The following is a 14424-nucleotide window of genomic DNA, read 5'->3' on the forward strand; positions in this document are numbered from 1 at the left end:
TAACCATTTAGCTAAAAATGGTATTTTTTACGTGCAATGCATGTGGTGAATCAGTGAAGAAAGTACAAGTAGAAAAGCATGTGGCTATTTGCAGAAACTGTGAATGCCTGTCTTGCATTGACTGCGGTAAAGATTTCTGGTAAGTTCTAAACAATTCTTGAAGATCATATTAAATGTCCAGACCAGTTTTAGAAGCCCTGGCCCCATGAAGCCTTAAGGAAAAAAAAAAAAATAGAGGTAAGTTTGAGGAAAGAAATTAAGGGGAAAAAAGTGCTTTATGTCTTGTTTTCTAAGGACAGTCCAAAGAGAAGACAAGGGGGAAGGGGGGAGATGAGGATGTTTGGAGCATTTGGTCCATTGGTGGCACTCAGCGACACCTCCTTGCCACCGTTAGGAGACCCTGAGAGGTGAAAAGTAAGGCTTCAGGAGCACAGTGTGCTGGTCACGCTGAGGAGTGGGACTTATAAACCAGAAAAAGAGTTGACTCATTCACAGTGGGGGCCTGGGGAAGACTGGGCTCCCCCAGAAGTTCACGGGTGATGGTAGAGGTGAGCTTCTGGCCCCCTAGTGTGTCAGGTACTTCCACTGTGAGGGGTCTTGGGAAAGGTGAGGACTGGGGGTGGGCCCAGGACAGATCTCTGACTTGCTTTCCTACTTTTTCCTGAGGTGGGTCATTATTTGCAGATGGCTCACCTCAGTCTTCTGCTGAGTCCCCTTCAGCTTCATACAGTTTAAGTGCAAAGGCGGCTTTTGGTGCGTCGGCCTCAGTGTCCTCTGCGGCGTTTGGAAGCCATCTGCTAAAAATCCATTTTACTTTTATTTTAGAGCAGCGATTTTTTAAAAGTAGTTTTTGGAAACTGCTAAAGGTTTTGTTCATAACTAATGCTGGGAGGAAGCCTGATCTATAAAGCAGGTGAAAATTGGGTTGTTTCTCATTGGGGGACCTTGCCCCCAACCTAGTCCCAGACATTTACCCAAGGATCCTGCAGAGCTTCAGAATGATTGTAGGAGACAGAATCAAGTCTCGTTTGCCAGGACTCACAGATCTAGAACTTTTTAGTGATAAGATTCCACTATTTTACTCCAACTTTTAACTTACTCTATAATGAATTAGTGCTGACCTACTCTATACATACTTATGACCAAAAAAAAGAAAAAAAATTACTCCCTTTCAGTGGGAGACATCTGTATAAAAATGGGTAGGAAGTTTGGGGGTGGGCTTTATACTGAGCTATCTGGAGGAAGGAGGTGATAAGCATAGGAAAACTGGAGTGCAGGAGGTCTGAGCAGCTACAAGCATCAGATAGAGCCTCCAGTTGGAGAATCAATCTGAAGGTAGAACTTTCTATCACTTTGAAGGGGCGATGACTACAAAAACCATGTGAAGTGCATCAGTGAAGAACAGAAGTATGGTGGCAAAGGTTACGAAGGTAAAACCCACAAAGGCGATATTAAACAGCAGGCATGGATTCAGGTAAGGTCTTTCTAATTCATCAGGTAGCTTCTTCTGACGTTTTCCGTTTTCTCTGGAAGCCTAATAACAAGTGCATCATATATGCAGGCAAGACGCAGAAACATTGTCTTGGGACAGGTTGAGGTTGAACAACTAAATCATGACAAGACGTTCTTATTTCTCTGTTAATACAGTGCAATGTAATTTGTCTTTGATCCCATTTTTTGCAGACTTCTTGCAAAAAAGGGTTTTAGAATTCTATTTTTCCCTTGGCTATTGGACTAAATGGATGCTTTCTAATCTTTATCTGCTTCTGGTGATAATTCAGCTCTTGTCAATCAAACCATGTTGTAATCTGCCATATCTATCAGTCACCAGAATCGAGCAAAATAAAGATATTTTCATAAATATAAGGAGTTTCCCATTTAAATAAAATGGAAACATGCATAGTAAAAATGGCAAACACAGCAAAATCCCTAATTGGCCGAGAGGTACAGCTTCCAGAATGGTACCCCCCGTTTACAGAATGGATAGCAGGAAGGATTCAGAATAGAAGGTAGGATAAAGAAAAGATAAATGCCGTCTTTATGGAAATTCTCTGTTCTCCTAGAAACCAAACAAATAATAGTTAGCTCTCTTTGGTGTTAGAGTTTAAATGTGAGTTTTCAGACTTCTGGGAGGGAAAATCCTCCATTCACAAAGGACTAACTCAGTGCCCAATGCAGACTAAGAAGCCAGTGAAACTCCTTTTTTTAACAAAGATATTTAGGCCGGAGACCATCAGGCTCACTTTTGGGCTCATACTGAATCTTGATTCCCCCTCAAGAAACAAAAAAGACATTCTAGGCCCCGAGTTTGCGGTACCTGGGTGGAGGAGTTCCTTTGTGTCTAGAAGGAAATCTTCTGAAGGCAGGGTCTGCAGACTGCAGCCTGCTGGTTTACATGTTGTCTGTTGTTACCTAGAGCTACCAGGGCAGCGCTGAGTAGTTGGGACAGAAACCGGATGGTCCACAAAGCCTAAAATCTTGACTACCTGGCCCTTCACAAAAAAGGTTTGCTGGGCCTGCTGTAAACTGTCAGACTTCAGTAGCACTGTCCCTGGATTCTAGATCAAGAGCTGTCCGCCAGCTTCCGTCCTGGTCCACCTGCCCACTAGTCATCGGATTCCTCCCTGAGCCCCGAGCTGGCTGTGTGAACAGATGAATGAGTGTACTGGGAGAATGAATGAGCTGTCTGTGACCTCTCTGACAGCTGGACTCAGGGCGGGGCAGGGGGGTGTTGCACTTTTTAAAAAAATCCTTAAACCCTTCAGTTTTAAAGACAGAATTTTGGAATCCCGTCAGTATTAATGTTCTAGAGGTCTCTGTGCTCACACACAGAGTGGATAGATGGCTCAGGGAGAGAGTGCCTGCTTGCTGGGATCACAGTGTTTTCCTCCGAGCTTTGTCCCCAGTGCCCTGTTCTCTTGTGACACTACATGGCCAGTGCCCAGCCAGCTTGACTTCTTCCTATTCCACCTTGTGTCATTGTCTTGATTGGTTTTTCTGCCTGAGGGCCTAGAAAATCTATGTCTCATCCTCCTCTTTGTCTCCTGTACCCATTTTTCTCCTGTACCCAGCTTTCTTTCCTAATGCAAGGACATTATCCTGCATTATGCTGTGTTGATTTGTCCTGTTGGCTCATGAGTGACCATCTTTCTTGTGTGCTATCATTGCTCTCATTTGAATAGCTATCTTTTTCCTCTGCCTTCACTGAGATTGCCATAAGCATTTTCCTAGGGCAGTAATTTAATTTTCATCCCTGTTCTTTTCTTGCCATTTCAGATTTATTTATTAGATCTAGACAATCGCTTGTTGTCTTGGTCCTCAGGTAATTTCCTAGTCTGTAATAGCCATTTTTGTCTCAGTCTTTGGATCACTTTTGGCTTTTTTTTTTCCAAGTTTCTAGAAAATTATAAGTTACATAAGACCTAACATTGACCACCTTAACCCTTTTTAAGTACACAGTTAAGTACATTTCACACTGCTGTGCAACCAGCACCACTGTCCATCTCTAGAATGTTTTCATCTTCCCAAACTGAAACTCTGGTCCTGTCAAACACTAACTCTTCATGTCCCCTCCTCCCCCAGCCCCTGACAACTACCATTCTGCTTTCTCTCTCTCTCAATCTGACTACTCTAGGGACTTCGTACACTGTTTGCCCTTTGGCTCTTGCTGACATGGCCACCCTTATGCCAGTGCCATGCATTTGTGATTACTCTAGCTTTATGATGGGCTTGGAAATCAGAAAGCATGAGACCTCTAGCTTTTTCTTTTTCAAGACTATTGTAGCTATTTGTGTCCCTTCAGATTCCATGTGAATTTTAGGGTGGAGTTTTCTATTTCTGCAAAAAAAAAACCCACAAATGTCAATTGGATTTTCATAGGCTTGTATCTGAACCTATACCTCACTTTGGTTGGTAATGCCATCTTAATATTAAGTCTTTCAACCCGCAACACAATGTCTTTCCATTTATTTGTGACTTTTTTCTTTTTCTTTTTTAAATCATTTTTTTAAGTTTTATTTTTTAAGAAATCTGCACATCCAGCATGGGGCTTGAACTCACAACCCTGAGATCAAGAGTCACACGTTCCTCCTACTGAGCCAGCCAGGAATCCCTGTTTGTGTCTTGTTTAGATTTTTTCAGTGATGTTCATAGTTTTCAGCATATGTCTTTCCCCTCCTTAATGATTAAATTTATTTCACTCTTTTTGTTGCTGTTGTAAATGGGCTTAATTTCTTGATTTCATTCTCTCAGTGTCTATTAGTATATAGAAATCTAGAACTTAATTTTCAAGTGTGGATTTTGCATCCTGTGACTGCTGAATTTATTAGTTCTAATGGGATTTTATTTTTAATAGAATCTTTAGGGCATTCTGCACATTAAGACAGATCATTTATGAAGAACTGATTTTAATTCTTTCTAATTTGGATGCTTTTATTTCTTTTTCTTGCCTAATTGCTCCGGTTAGGACTTTTAGTACTGTGGTGAATTTATAAGCATAGACATGAATATAAAATCTAGCCTTGGGATGAGAAACCTCTAGCCATGGGAAAGTGTACTTAATTTGGCTTTCATGAAACTCCTGTGCCAGTTGTTTATTACTTTTGCTTTATCTTCCCTTTTTTTGTAGAAAATTAATGAATTAATAAAAAGACCCAATGTCAGCCCCAAAGTGAGAGAACTTTTAGAGCAAATTAGTGGTTTTGACAACGTTCCCAGGAAAAAGGCAAAATTTCAGGTATGGATTTGCTGAGTGGAGGGGATGTGTGGCCCACTGGTAACTGAGCATGCATGTACCTGTCAAAATGGAACAAGTGTTTTTTTTTTCCTCCTTCTTTTTGTTCCTTATAGAATTGGATGAAGAACAGTTTAAAAGTTCATAATGAATCTATTCTGGAACAGGTGTGGAATATCTTTTCTGAAGCTTCCAGCAATGTAAGTCAGATCTAATTTTAGATTTGCAGTGTGGCAAAAGTGATTAGTAATAATGAAATGGGAATGTCTTATTTTTGGAGGTCAAGACAGCCTTCTTTTTCAGAGAGCCTCTTTGTGCCTTCATTTATGGGAAAGAATAAACTGAATGCACTGCAGAGAAGATTTCCTTATTGTGCAGAGAAAGGTATTTAATCCCAATGTTCGATAATGGTAGCAGCTAACATTTCCTTAGAAATTAGGCAGTGGGATGTACTGGAAAGAGCAGGAGCTTTGGGTGTCTGACAGACCTGGTTTGAATCCCTGCTGTGCTGTTGGCCAAATGTTTGATCTTGGGCACTTTATTTAACCTCTCTGAACCTCAGTTTCCTTATCTTAAAGAAAAGTGGATAGTCCTGTTCATGTCTTTATTCAGTACTTGGTGAGTGCCTAATCTGTGGCAGGCCCTGAACAAAAATGTGTAATATGTCAGGTGGCGACAGTGCCATGAAGAGAATAAACAGTGAGGACATGGGCGTGACCAGGGGTTCTTATGGGGAGGGGTTCCCAGAAGGCCCCGTACATGGATTAAAGCAGCTGAGACTATGGAAGCTCCCCTTTTTGCAGGTGCTGGTGTGGAGTGGGCATCTGCTGAGCCTCTGTCTCCTTCCCCTGCAGAGTGGGCACCTGCTTGCTGTAACTCAGCCTCCTAGCAGGTTCCATGTGAGAGACCCCCAGATGTGGACTCCGTGCAGAGAGTCTTGGTTTGATATCATGTGGCCATCTTACTGGTGACATTGTTCATTTAAACTTTTTTCCTCATTAATTCACCTTCACTTTGTTCCGACTTGGAGCTTATATCCCATTTGGAGACTTACATCATTAGTAGTTTGAAAAACAGCAGTGAGCTTTTCTGACTGTGTTTTATTCTATTCACGTTGGCAGGAGCTGACGGACTTATGTAGAGTAGTTTGGGCAATACCTTGGGATAACGATGAAACTGTCCTGGCATTTGACTCTTTCAGAACATACAAATTGGGCCTTTGGAATCTTAGAACTAGTCACATGTGTGCCATCCTTGCACAGGGCTGTGCTAATCTCTGCATTATCCCAGTTGTGGTATGTGTGCTGCCGAAGTGGGGGCTGTCACCAGTCATTTAATTAGCATTTCTGAGGCACCTTCTTTGTAAAGGTTATTTCCATGATTTTTAAGTAAGAATCGAAGATGTGGAATCACTTAGGTCACTGCAAAGTTTAGGAAAAATGTCTTTTCTGATTGCCCTTTTGAAACTGAACATATTAAGTAAAAGAATAATCAGTACGCAGCTCATGGAAACTGAGCTCTGTAAGACATGGCTTGTTGCTGCTTTGCCTCTGGTGTTGATCCAGCCAGCCAGAGGCCCTAAGTTCTCGTCTAATGGGATGCTTCCTCTGCCCCAGCAGAGCAGGCCTGGTCCCTATGCAGGCAGCTGTAATCAGGACAATGTCCTGCCCTCAGAGAGCTGTGTTCCAGTGTGGGACAGATAACTATGTACAGGGGTAAGCCAGAACACCACAACGGGGCGTGGGAAATACAAAGAGGAAATGGAAGGCGGGAGGAGGGGTGCAGAGTGGGAGGGGCTCTGTTTGGAAAAAGGGTCAACGAAGGTGTCACTGAAGAGAGCGCATTTAGAGAGAGTGGAATGAAGTAGAAAGAAGATGGGGAATGGCTTTGTTCACTCATTACCAAGTGGCTGCAAGATGGGGTGACTGTCTCCCCCTCTAGGTGCAGAGGGGAGACAGCAGCTGGAGACATGGTCTGTACTGGGCAGAAGGCAGGCTTAGGTTTGTGGCTTTCAGTGGTCATACACTGCCTGACTAAGTAGAAAATGAAACTGTAGGCCAGGAGTGAAGTGGCTTTGTCCCTTCTTCCTCCTGAGTCTGCTTCTGAGCTCATTTCCTGCCCTTCTGCCATGTGCCTGGTCTGGCTGATTTGAGCTGCTGGGGAAATGGCAGCTGGTCAATTTACCATTCCTCTCCCAGGGGCTGTGCTCTCAGCCAGGGCTGAGCACTGAATGAGGCGTGAGGCAAAGCCAGTCCTTTTTTCAGCTCATTTTGGGGATTAGGAGTTCCCTCCTGAGACCCAGGCTCCCAAAGGAGGAAGACTGGAGGTGACTTGGCCTGTCACCTGGTTGGTACCTAATGAAGATGGCGCCCCTGTTGGGTGAGGAGTCCAGGGTTCCCAGAGCAGTTCAGGACATTTCTGGGGCCATCTCCTGCGAAAGGGCTATCGTGGAGACTAGCAGATTTTCAGGGGTGGGGCAGCGGGCAGTGGGACTCATTCTGCTAGAGTCTGTTCTCAGTCGGATCTGTGTGCTGGCTTGAATGAGGCAGTGCAGCAGCCGGACGTTTATCTTCCTCCAGGGCATGTAGCTCCTTAGCTACCTCTGCTTCCCTGCTTCCCGGGCTTCACCCTCCAGCCACGTGTCCCGGAGGCCTGTCCTCCAATCTGAATAACAAGTACATGAGACCTCTCTAGTACTGCAGAACTTACAGAGCCTGTCCTGTACGCTCAGTGGCTCCTTTGAGTGTCCTCAGTCTGCTCCTCCTTACTGAGTGCCATGAGCTGTAAGCCCAGTACATCACTTCCCATTTTATTCGTATATCAGCTGTACAAGGTACATCTTACACCCTTTCATTCTGTCAGTGAGGAAATCAGTTCGGAGCAGATAAATAATTTGCCCTGAGTCACCCGGCTAGTAATTAACTGAGCTGGTGCTTGAATCCAGGTCTGCAGATGCGTAAATCCTGTGGTTTCTGCCATACCCAAGTGCTCACCTTCTATCAGAAAGAAAGGTGAAGAGTGCACTAAAATTAAAGGTCTAGCTTATGTGACATAAGGGTTCATCAGTTTTCCAGTGGAACGAAAATGTTTGTTAAATTCAGGGTGGAGTGTGGGCTGGGGGAAGTTTTTTTTCCCCCCCATTGGATAATATTTACTGCTACATTTTAGCTCTTGGTTGGAGGGGGTCAGAGTTATAAAATGGTAAGTAGTAGACATTTTTCTTGGAACAGTTTGCTTAGTAGCCATGTGCAGTGATGTGAACGAACGGTCTGGGATGAGTATTTATGCGTCTCTTGGTTTTGCCTTGTCATAAGGAAGCAGTCAGTAAGGGTCAAGACCGGCAGCCCCTCACCCAGGCGGTCAGTCCACCCCGCGCAGAGCTCTCTGCTAAGGTGCCAGCTTCTGGAACAAGTGACAGCACAGAAAAGCAAGCAGAGGTGAAGAAGAATAAGAGAGAAAGGAAGGAAGAAAGGCAGAAGAATAGGAAAAAAGAGAAGAAAGAACTAAAATTAGAAAACCACCAAGAGAACTCGAAGAATCAAAAGCCTAAGAAGCACAAAACAGCCCAGGCGGCTGGAGGGGAAGCCCTGAGGTCTGCAGGGAAGAAAAGCCAGAGAAAGGTGGGCGAGGTGGAGGGGGCTGTTGACAGGGCAAAGGATGGAGCTGGGGCCTGTGCAGGAGACGCCGAGGAGGAGCCCACAAAAGCTCGGCCTGCGAAGAGAAAGCAGAAGCACTTGGAAGGTGCGTGGCAAGTGTATGCTCTGGGCTTTGTGAAGCGGATTGTAAAGCCGCAAATTGGGGCTGGGTCAACTCTGAACCAAGTAAGGCCAAGGGCTTAAGCTTTGGGCTCTGGCCAGGCAAGTGAGCACCTCTCCATTTGCCATGTGCTCCTATGATGCGGAGGAGGAGAAGCCCACAGGTGCTGGGTTGCTTGGGCAGCGGGCAAGATGACAGATGTAAGCAGCCTGGCCTTTCATTAAATGGTAGCTGCTATTATAAATGCAAACCTTTTATTTATTTATTTTTCAATCCTGCTACTTAGATGACACAGATTATAAGAAGAAAAAGAGAAAGTTCTCAGGACCTCCGGAGGGCGGAGAACCAGAAAACCATGAGGCTCCTACAAAAGGTATGACTGCCATCATTGGGAGAGGTCTGCCCTCCAGGGTGGGAAGGACCTGGGACCTTCAGGCAGGTCATCCCCTCCAGAGGCCATGGAAGACTGAAAGCAGATTCAGGTAGGGTGTGAGAGCTCTGTGGGTCACTGTCCAGTGTCTTTCTAGTTTTAAGGGTAAAACTGTCTGGACTTGAAATACATGATCTTTGGAACTGAAGGTGAAGCCAGCATGGCCTTCTGAGGTGGTGTTTCCTTTCTCTTCTCCCTGCTTCCCTTGACCCTGTCCCTCTTACTCTCCTGGAAGTCCCCACCAGCCTCCCATCTCTGGCTGCTCCCCACGTCTCCTTGCTTGGAACTCCCTCAGCCAGAATGTATACTTGTCAGAACCCAGTCCCTGGCCTTCACTGTTCCTCTAAAATGCTGCCTCCTCCAATGAGATCCAAGGCTTTATTAGTGGAGGTTCAGTAACTGCCTAAGCTGGGTTAGATCTCTTAGTTTGGAACCCACCTGCACCTGACTTGGAACGTGTAAGCCTTTTTAAAATTCCTTTTTTGTTTTAAGACAATAGTAGATTCACATGCAGTTGTAAGAAGTAAGAGAGACCTAGGTATCCTTTTCCCAGTTTCCTCCAAGGGTCACACCCTGCACAACTGAGTGTCTCCATCGATGCTGACATCCGTACAGTCAAGAGAGGAAGGTTTCCATCGTCCCAGGGAGCCCCACTGTGGGCCCGTGTTGCATGTCTGTTTCTCCCCTGCCCCACTTGCCCCTAGCAATCACTGATCTGTTCACTATTTTTGTAATTTCATACTTTCAGAACATTACCCAAATGACATCATTTAGTATGTGAATTTTTGAGATTAACTCTTTTCGCTTGGCCTTATTATCTGGAAATACATCCAGGTTGCACGAATTGGTAATCCTGTCCTTTGATTAAGTCCCAGTCCAGGGCATAGGTGGACGAGTTTGCTTGACCATTCATCTGAAGGACACGTGGGTTGTTTCCAGGCTTGGTTGCTCTGAGTGACATCTCAGGGATTAACAAAGCTGTGTCAGCGTTTATGCCCTGGTTTGTATGGAGCACGCATCACTTTTTCCGGAAGAAATGTCCAGGAGTGCGGTTGCTGTGTGGTGTGGGGCCTGTGTATTGTTTTTAAAGAAACTGCATTTTTAGGGTGGCCGCACTGCTCTGTATTACCCAGCAATGTGAGACTCTCCCGGGTCTACCAGGTCCCAGCCAGAGTTTGATGGCGATACTAGTTCTTTTTCCATTCTGATTAGTGTGTAGTAATAGCTCGGGGTGATTTCAACTTGTTCATCCCTCATGATGGTGACGTCTTTTTGTGTACTTGTTTGCCATCTGTTATCTCATTATAACATCTGTTCCTGTCTTCTGCCCCTGGTGAAGTTGGTTTTCTTTCTTACTATTAAGAGTTCAGAGTTCTTTACATATTCAGTCCCAAATACTAATTCTTGTTGGCTATGTGGTTTGTAAGGTTATTTTTTTCCTTTGGTTTATAGTTTATCTTTGTTTTCTTAAGAGAATCTTTCCTAAATTTTTTTTCCTTTTTTTTTTTTTTTAAAAAAAAAAAGAGAGAAGGAGCAAGAACACGAGTGGCAGAGGGGGAGGAGCAAAGAGCAAGGAAGAGAGAAAATCCCAAGCAGGCTCCACAGTCCATGCAGAGCCCAGCAATGGGCTCCATCTCACAACCCAGAGCCAAAATCAAGAGTCATTCAACTGACGGAGCCACCCAAGTGCCCCATTAACAGAATCTTTTCTGGAGCAAAATTTTTAGTTTTGATGAAGCCTCATTTGTGATTTCCCCTTTAACAGGTCATGTTTTGGTCCCATGTCTGAGAACTCTGCTTATTAACCCGCGATCCCAAAGGTTTTTTCCCCACATTTTTCCTAAATGTTATAGTTTTATATTTTATTCTTCAGCCCGTGATCCAGCTGGAGTTGATTTTCAAGTAAAAGATGAGACTGAGTGCAAGGTTCATTTTTTTTTGCAGGTCCCTATGTAATCGCTCCGGTGATTTGTTAAGAAGGCTCTTGTCACCTCACTGAATTGCTTTTGTACCTTCTCAAGTCAGTTTGGCCTCTTTGTGTAGTTCTCTTCTGGTTCTTAATTCTGTTTCATTGATGTGTGTGTCTGCCCTCTCCAAATACCACACAGTCTTGGTCCCTGTAAGTCTATCAGAGGTCTCAAAACCGGGGACCACTCATCCTGCTTCATCCTTGCAGTGGCGATGGCACTCAGGGTGCCCATATGACATGCAGTTCACTCACTCTGTGAGGGCGAGTTGGGCTTGTCGGCCCCTGTGCTCGGACAGGTCAGGTTCCTGCTACTTTGTACTGTCAGGTGTGTTAGTTTCCTGGGTGGCAAACAGATGTTACACAGATAGTTTCTTTATCCCTCTGGTAGTACACCAAAACAAAATGGTTTATGTATTATTCTTTATATTTTAGGTAAATTCAACTGGAAGGGAACCATTAAAGCAGTTCTGAGACAGGCCCCAGACAATGAAGTAGCCATCAAAAAGCTAAGGAAAAAGGTATGGCTCCTGAACGCAGGTATACAAGCTGGGGAGAGCCCCTTCTTAAAGCTGTACAGGTTTTGTGTTTTTTCCCCCATCTAAACTACTACACTTTTGTTTGTATCTTGGTGATTTTCAAGCTGCTCACTAGCTCCTCAGGGCTGATGGGAGGGAATTGGGCCAAATCCCATCATACTTTGTTAGCCAGAACAGTGCCCACATTAAACTTGAAAACGACAGTTTTTGGTGTTTAGCTCTCTTCTGCTTATTCCAGAGCAGTCGTTTCTTCTGTTTTTGCATCTAACTCTGCATTTCTGTGTGATACCCATCCAGCAGAGTGCTCTTATGTGTACAGGTGTCTGAATTTCCACAGAACACACCTGTGCTACCAATGCCTGTTGCTTTTGTTTTTTACTGTTGTCCTAATTCTGGGTTAAAGAAAGAACATTCCAGGCAAATTTTCAGGAAAAAGATCACCAATTTGATGATTGTTTTTCCTTGTGAAGGTTTTAGCTCAGTATTATGCAGTGACGAATGAGCATCACAAGTCTGAAGAGGAGCTCCTGACCATCTTTAACAAGAAAATCAGCAAGAACCCCACCTTTAAGTTACTAAAGGACAAAGTCAAGCTTTTGAAATGAACATTTTTATATTTAAAAATGGAATCTGTTCTGTTGATGTCTTTCACTGCTGTTTATAAAACATAATGAATTATAACAACTCCTAATTTTGCTTTCCAAAGCTGTATTTTTAAGTTAAGGATAAAGTCTATTTTTGGTAGAACTTTTATGAGAAAATATATTCTTATCCAAGATTCTAAATCTGGTGGTCAAAATTATTGTACTTGACATAATACTTTTATGGTGAAAAACTTTTAAAATTTTACAAGTAAAAAAAAAAATATATTCCTTTTTTGGAGCAGACAAAATAAGTGTTTTAACTGCATCACTTTTATACAGTTTTAATTAGAGGTTTTGGTGGGTTTGTTGTATTGTCAGAACATGTGAAATGGTCACAAGAGTCCTCAGTCTGTGGCAGTCTGTGACTCTGCGGAAGGCCCCCTCTTCAGATGAGGTTTGTTTTAACAGTCTGGCCCGTCCGCACTGTGGCCCTGTCCTGCTTCAGCCTGAGAGAGACTGTGACCACCTAGGGGAAGTCGCTTGCCTGAAACCGAGCCCATCACTTAGATGTGTTGATGTCCCAGGGTTCTGAGTGGATGGAAATGCTCTCAGATGAGGTATTCTGAGTCCTGTTGTGTGGTGCTGGAGGAGAGCTGTGTCCGGCCACTTGCTGAGATTGGAGTAGGCTCTGCCCACAGGTCCCTTACTCGCCCCCAAATTCAGCAGCAATGTGTTCCATTCTGATCTGGGGACAGGCCGCTGTGATGATGGGAGGGGCACTCTGTTGGGATGAAGGCTTTGGAATCAGGCCCAGAGTCAAGAGAAGCTCCGCAGCATTTCAAGATCTATGCTGGTTTTTATTTTTTTGTCAGTTGTACCAGGATGCATTTTTTAGAAATTTATTCTTTAGAGAGAGAGTGTGAGTGTGGGGTGGGGGTAGAGTGGTGGGAGGGGCAGAGGAGGATGGGGAGAGAATCTCCAGTAGACTCCCCGCTAAGCAGAGTCTGAGATGCCAGGCTCCATCTCACAACCCTGAGATCATGACCTGAGCAAAAACCAAGAGCTGGACGCTCAACTGACTGAGCCACCCCGGTACCCCTTTACTAGGATGCATTTAAGGCAGAGTTGGGCAAATGGGGCAGAATAAAGTACAACCTAGACTTAGGCCCTGGCAGAATCCTCAGTTCTGTCATCCTGTCTGTTAACCCAAGGTTTTTGAGCTAAAACTTGCGGGCAGCACCCAGCAACCGTGAGGCCGACAGCTGCTCGGCAATGCTAACATAGTGCCTGGGTGCTGGGGCTGGAGGCAGCGGCCTCCCTTGAGCCCCATGAGGATGAAGAAGCAAGGCTGGCTCTGCAGGTTCTGATAGTCAGTGTCACGGATAGGGGTCTTCAGTGCTGCGGCTGATGGTGGGAAGGGCTCCCTAGGTGTGTAGTCATGCCTCTGGGTCTGGCGACGAGCATGATCCACATACCATTCCTGAGGGCCCTGCACACAGACCACCCTTTGGTTTTGGCAGCTGCTTGCCTAACTTAGACTCGAACACAATACTGGAGCCCCAGGGACTGTAGAAACTGATCTAATGGTATTTGTGACTGACTTTATAGCTTTGTGTCTGAGTTGAGTGTAACATTGAATTCTGCCATATTCTGCCTATTCCCACACTGGTCTGCTGGGTCTGGCCCTCGGGTATCTCTGAACCTGCCAGGATGCATTTGGACACCGTGTTTTTGTATGGGACACCTTACTTTCTGGTGCTGCCTGGATTTGTCAGCTGTGCACACTGCCGTTTTCCATGATGCCACTAACAAGCTGGGTTTGGGAGAAGATGGGCTATGAAGAAGCCAAAGAATGAGGCAGTGTGGGTACAGGGACATTTATGTGGATAAAGTTTGAAAACAGCAAAATTAATGTGGAGAACCCTGCGTGATTTTGCAAAATTTTGCTTCAGGCAAGGACAAGTGGCTTGCTCCTGGGATGCAGGAAGATGACCTCTCTGCCCCAGCACCCAGGCACTATGCTAGCATTGCCGAGCAGCTGTCGGCCTCACGGTTGCTGGGTGCTGCCCGCAAGTTTTAGCTCAAAAACCTTGGGTTAACAGACAGGATGACAGAACTGAGGATTCTGCCAGGGGTCCTTGTGAGAATAAGCTCATAAAGTGAGGTCAATAGCATTTTTATAGGCTTGCAGACTTTCATGAATATCTTTGAAAAGTTCTCATCTTTCTAAACATACCATTTCTCTTTCAGAGTTAAAACTTGAGCTGCCCAGGTCCTATTAAAACATTTACTTTGAGGGGCACCTGGGTGGCTCAGTCGGTTAAGCGTCTGCCTTCAGCTCAGGTTGTGAGCTGCCTCTCCCTCCATCTGCCTCTCTACCGCCCCGATCATGTTCTATCTCTCAAATAAGTAAATAA

The 14424-nt window shown here is 44.7% G+C and overlaps 1 protein-coding gene and 1 long non-coding RNA gene across 4 annotated transcripts in view; one reads left to right on the forward strand and one right to left on the reverse strand.

Moving 5' to 3' along the window:
• Positions 1-12208, forward strand: LYAR (Ly1 antibody reactive). Its single transcript, XM_004770549.3, has 8 exons — positions 1-139; positions 1360-1474; positions 4628-4735; positions 4849-4932; positions 8047-8473; positions 8775-8861; positions 11320-11405; positions 11894-12208. The coding sequence occupies exons 1-8, from the start codon at positions 18-20 to the stop codon at positions 12026-12028; spliced, it is 1164 nt and encodes a 387-aa protein (XP_004770606.1). The 5' UTR covers positions 1-17; the 3' UTR covers positions 12029-12208.
• LOC106003582 overlaps positions 77-14424 on the reverse strand; it is a 22737-nt gene continuing 8389 nt past the window's right edge. For 2 of the 3 annotated variants that reach the window (XR_001176177.2, XR_006605392.1), the window contains exons 3-4: positions 694-797; positions 77-212 (exon numbers count right to left, since the gene is read on the reverse strand). This is a non-coding gene — a long non-coding RNA (uncharacterized LOC106003582). The remainder of the gene's footprint in view (positions 213-693; positions 798-14424) is intronic. The other variant, XR_006605390.1, reaches the window with a different exon arrangement.

Source organism: Mustela putorius, unplaced genomic scaffold, assembly GCF_011764305.1.
Source record: "Mustela putorius furo isolate JIRA1106 unplaced genomic scaffold, ASM1176430v1.1 tig00000083_pilon_pilon_pilon, whole genome shotgun sequence".
In the NCBI taxonomy this organism is placed as follows: domain Eukaryota; kingdom Metazoa; phylum Chordata; class Mammalia; order Carnivora; family Mustelidae; genus Mustela; species Mustela putorius.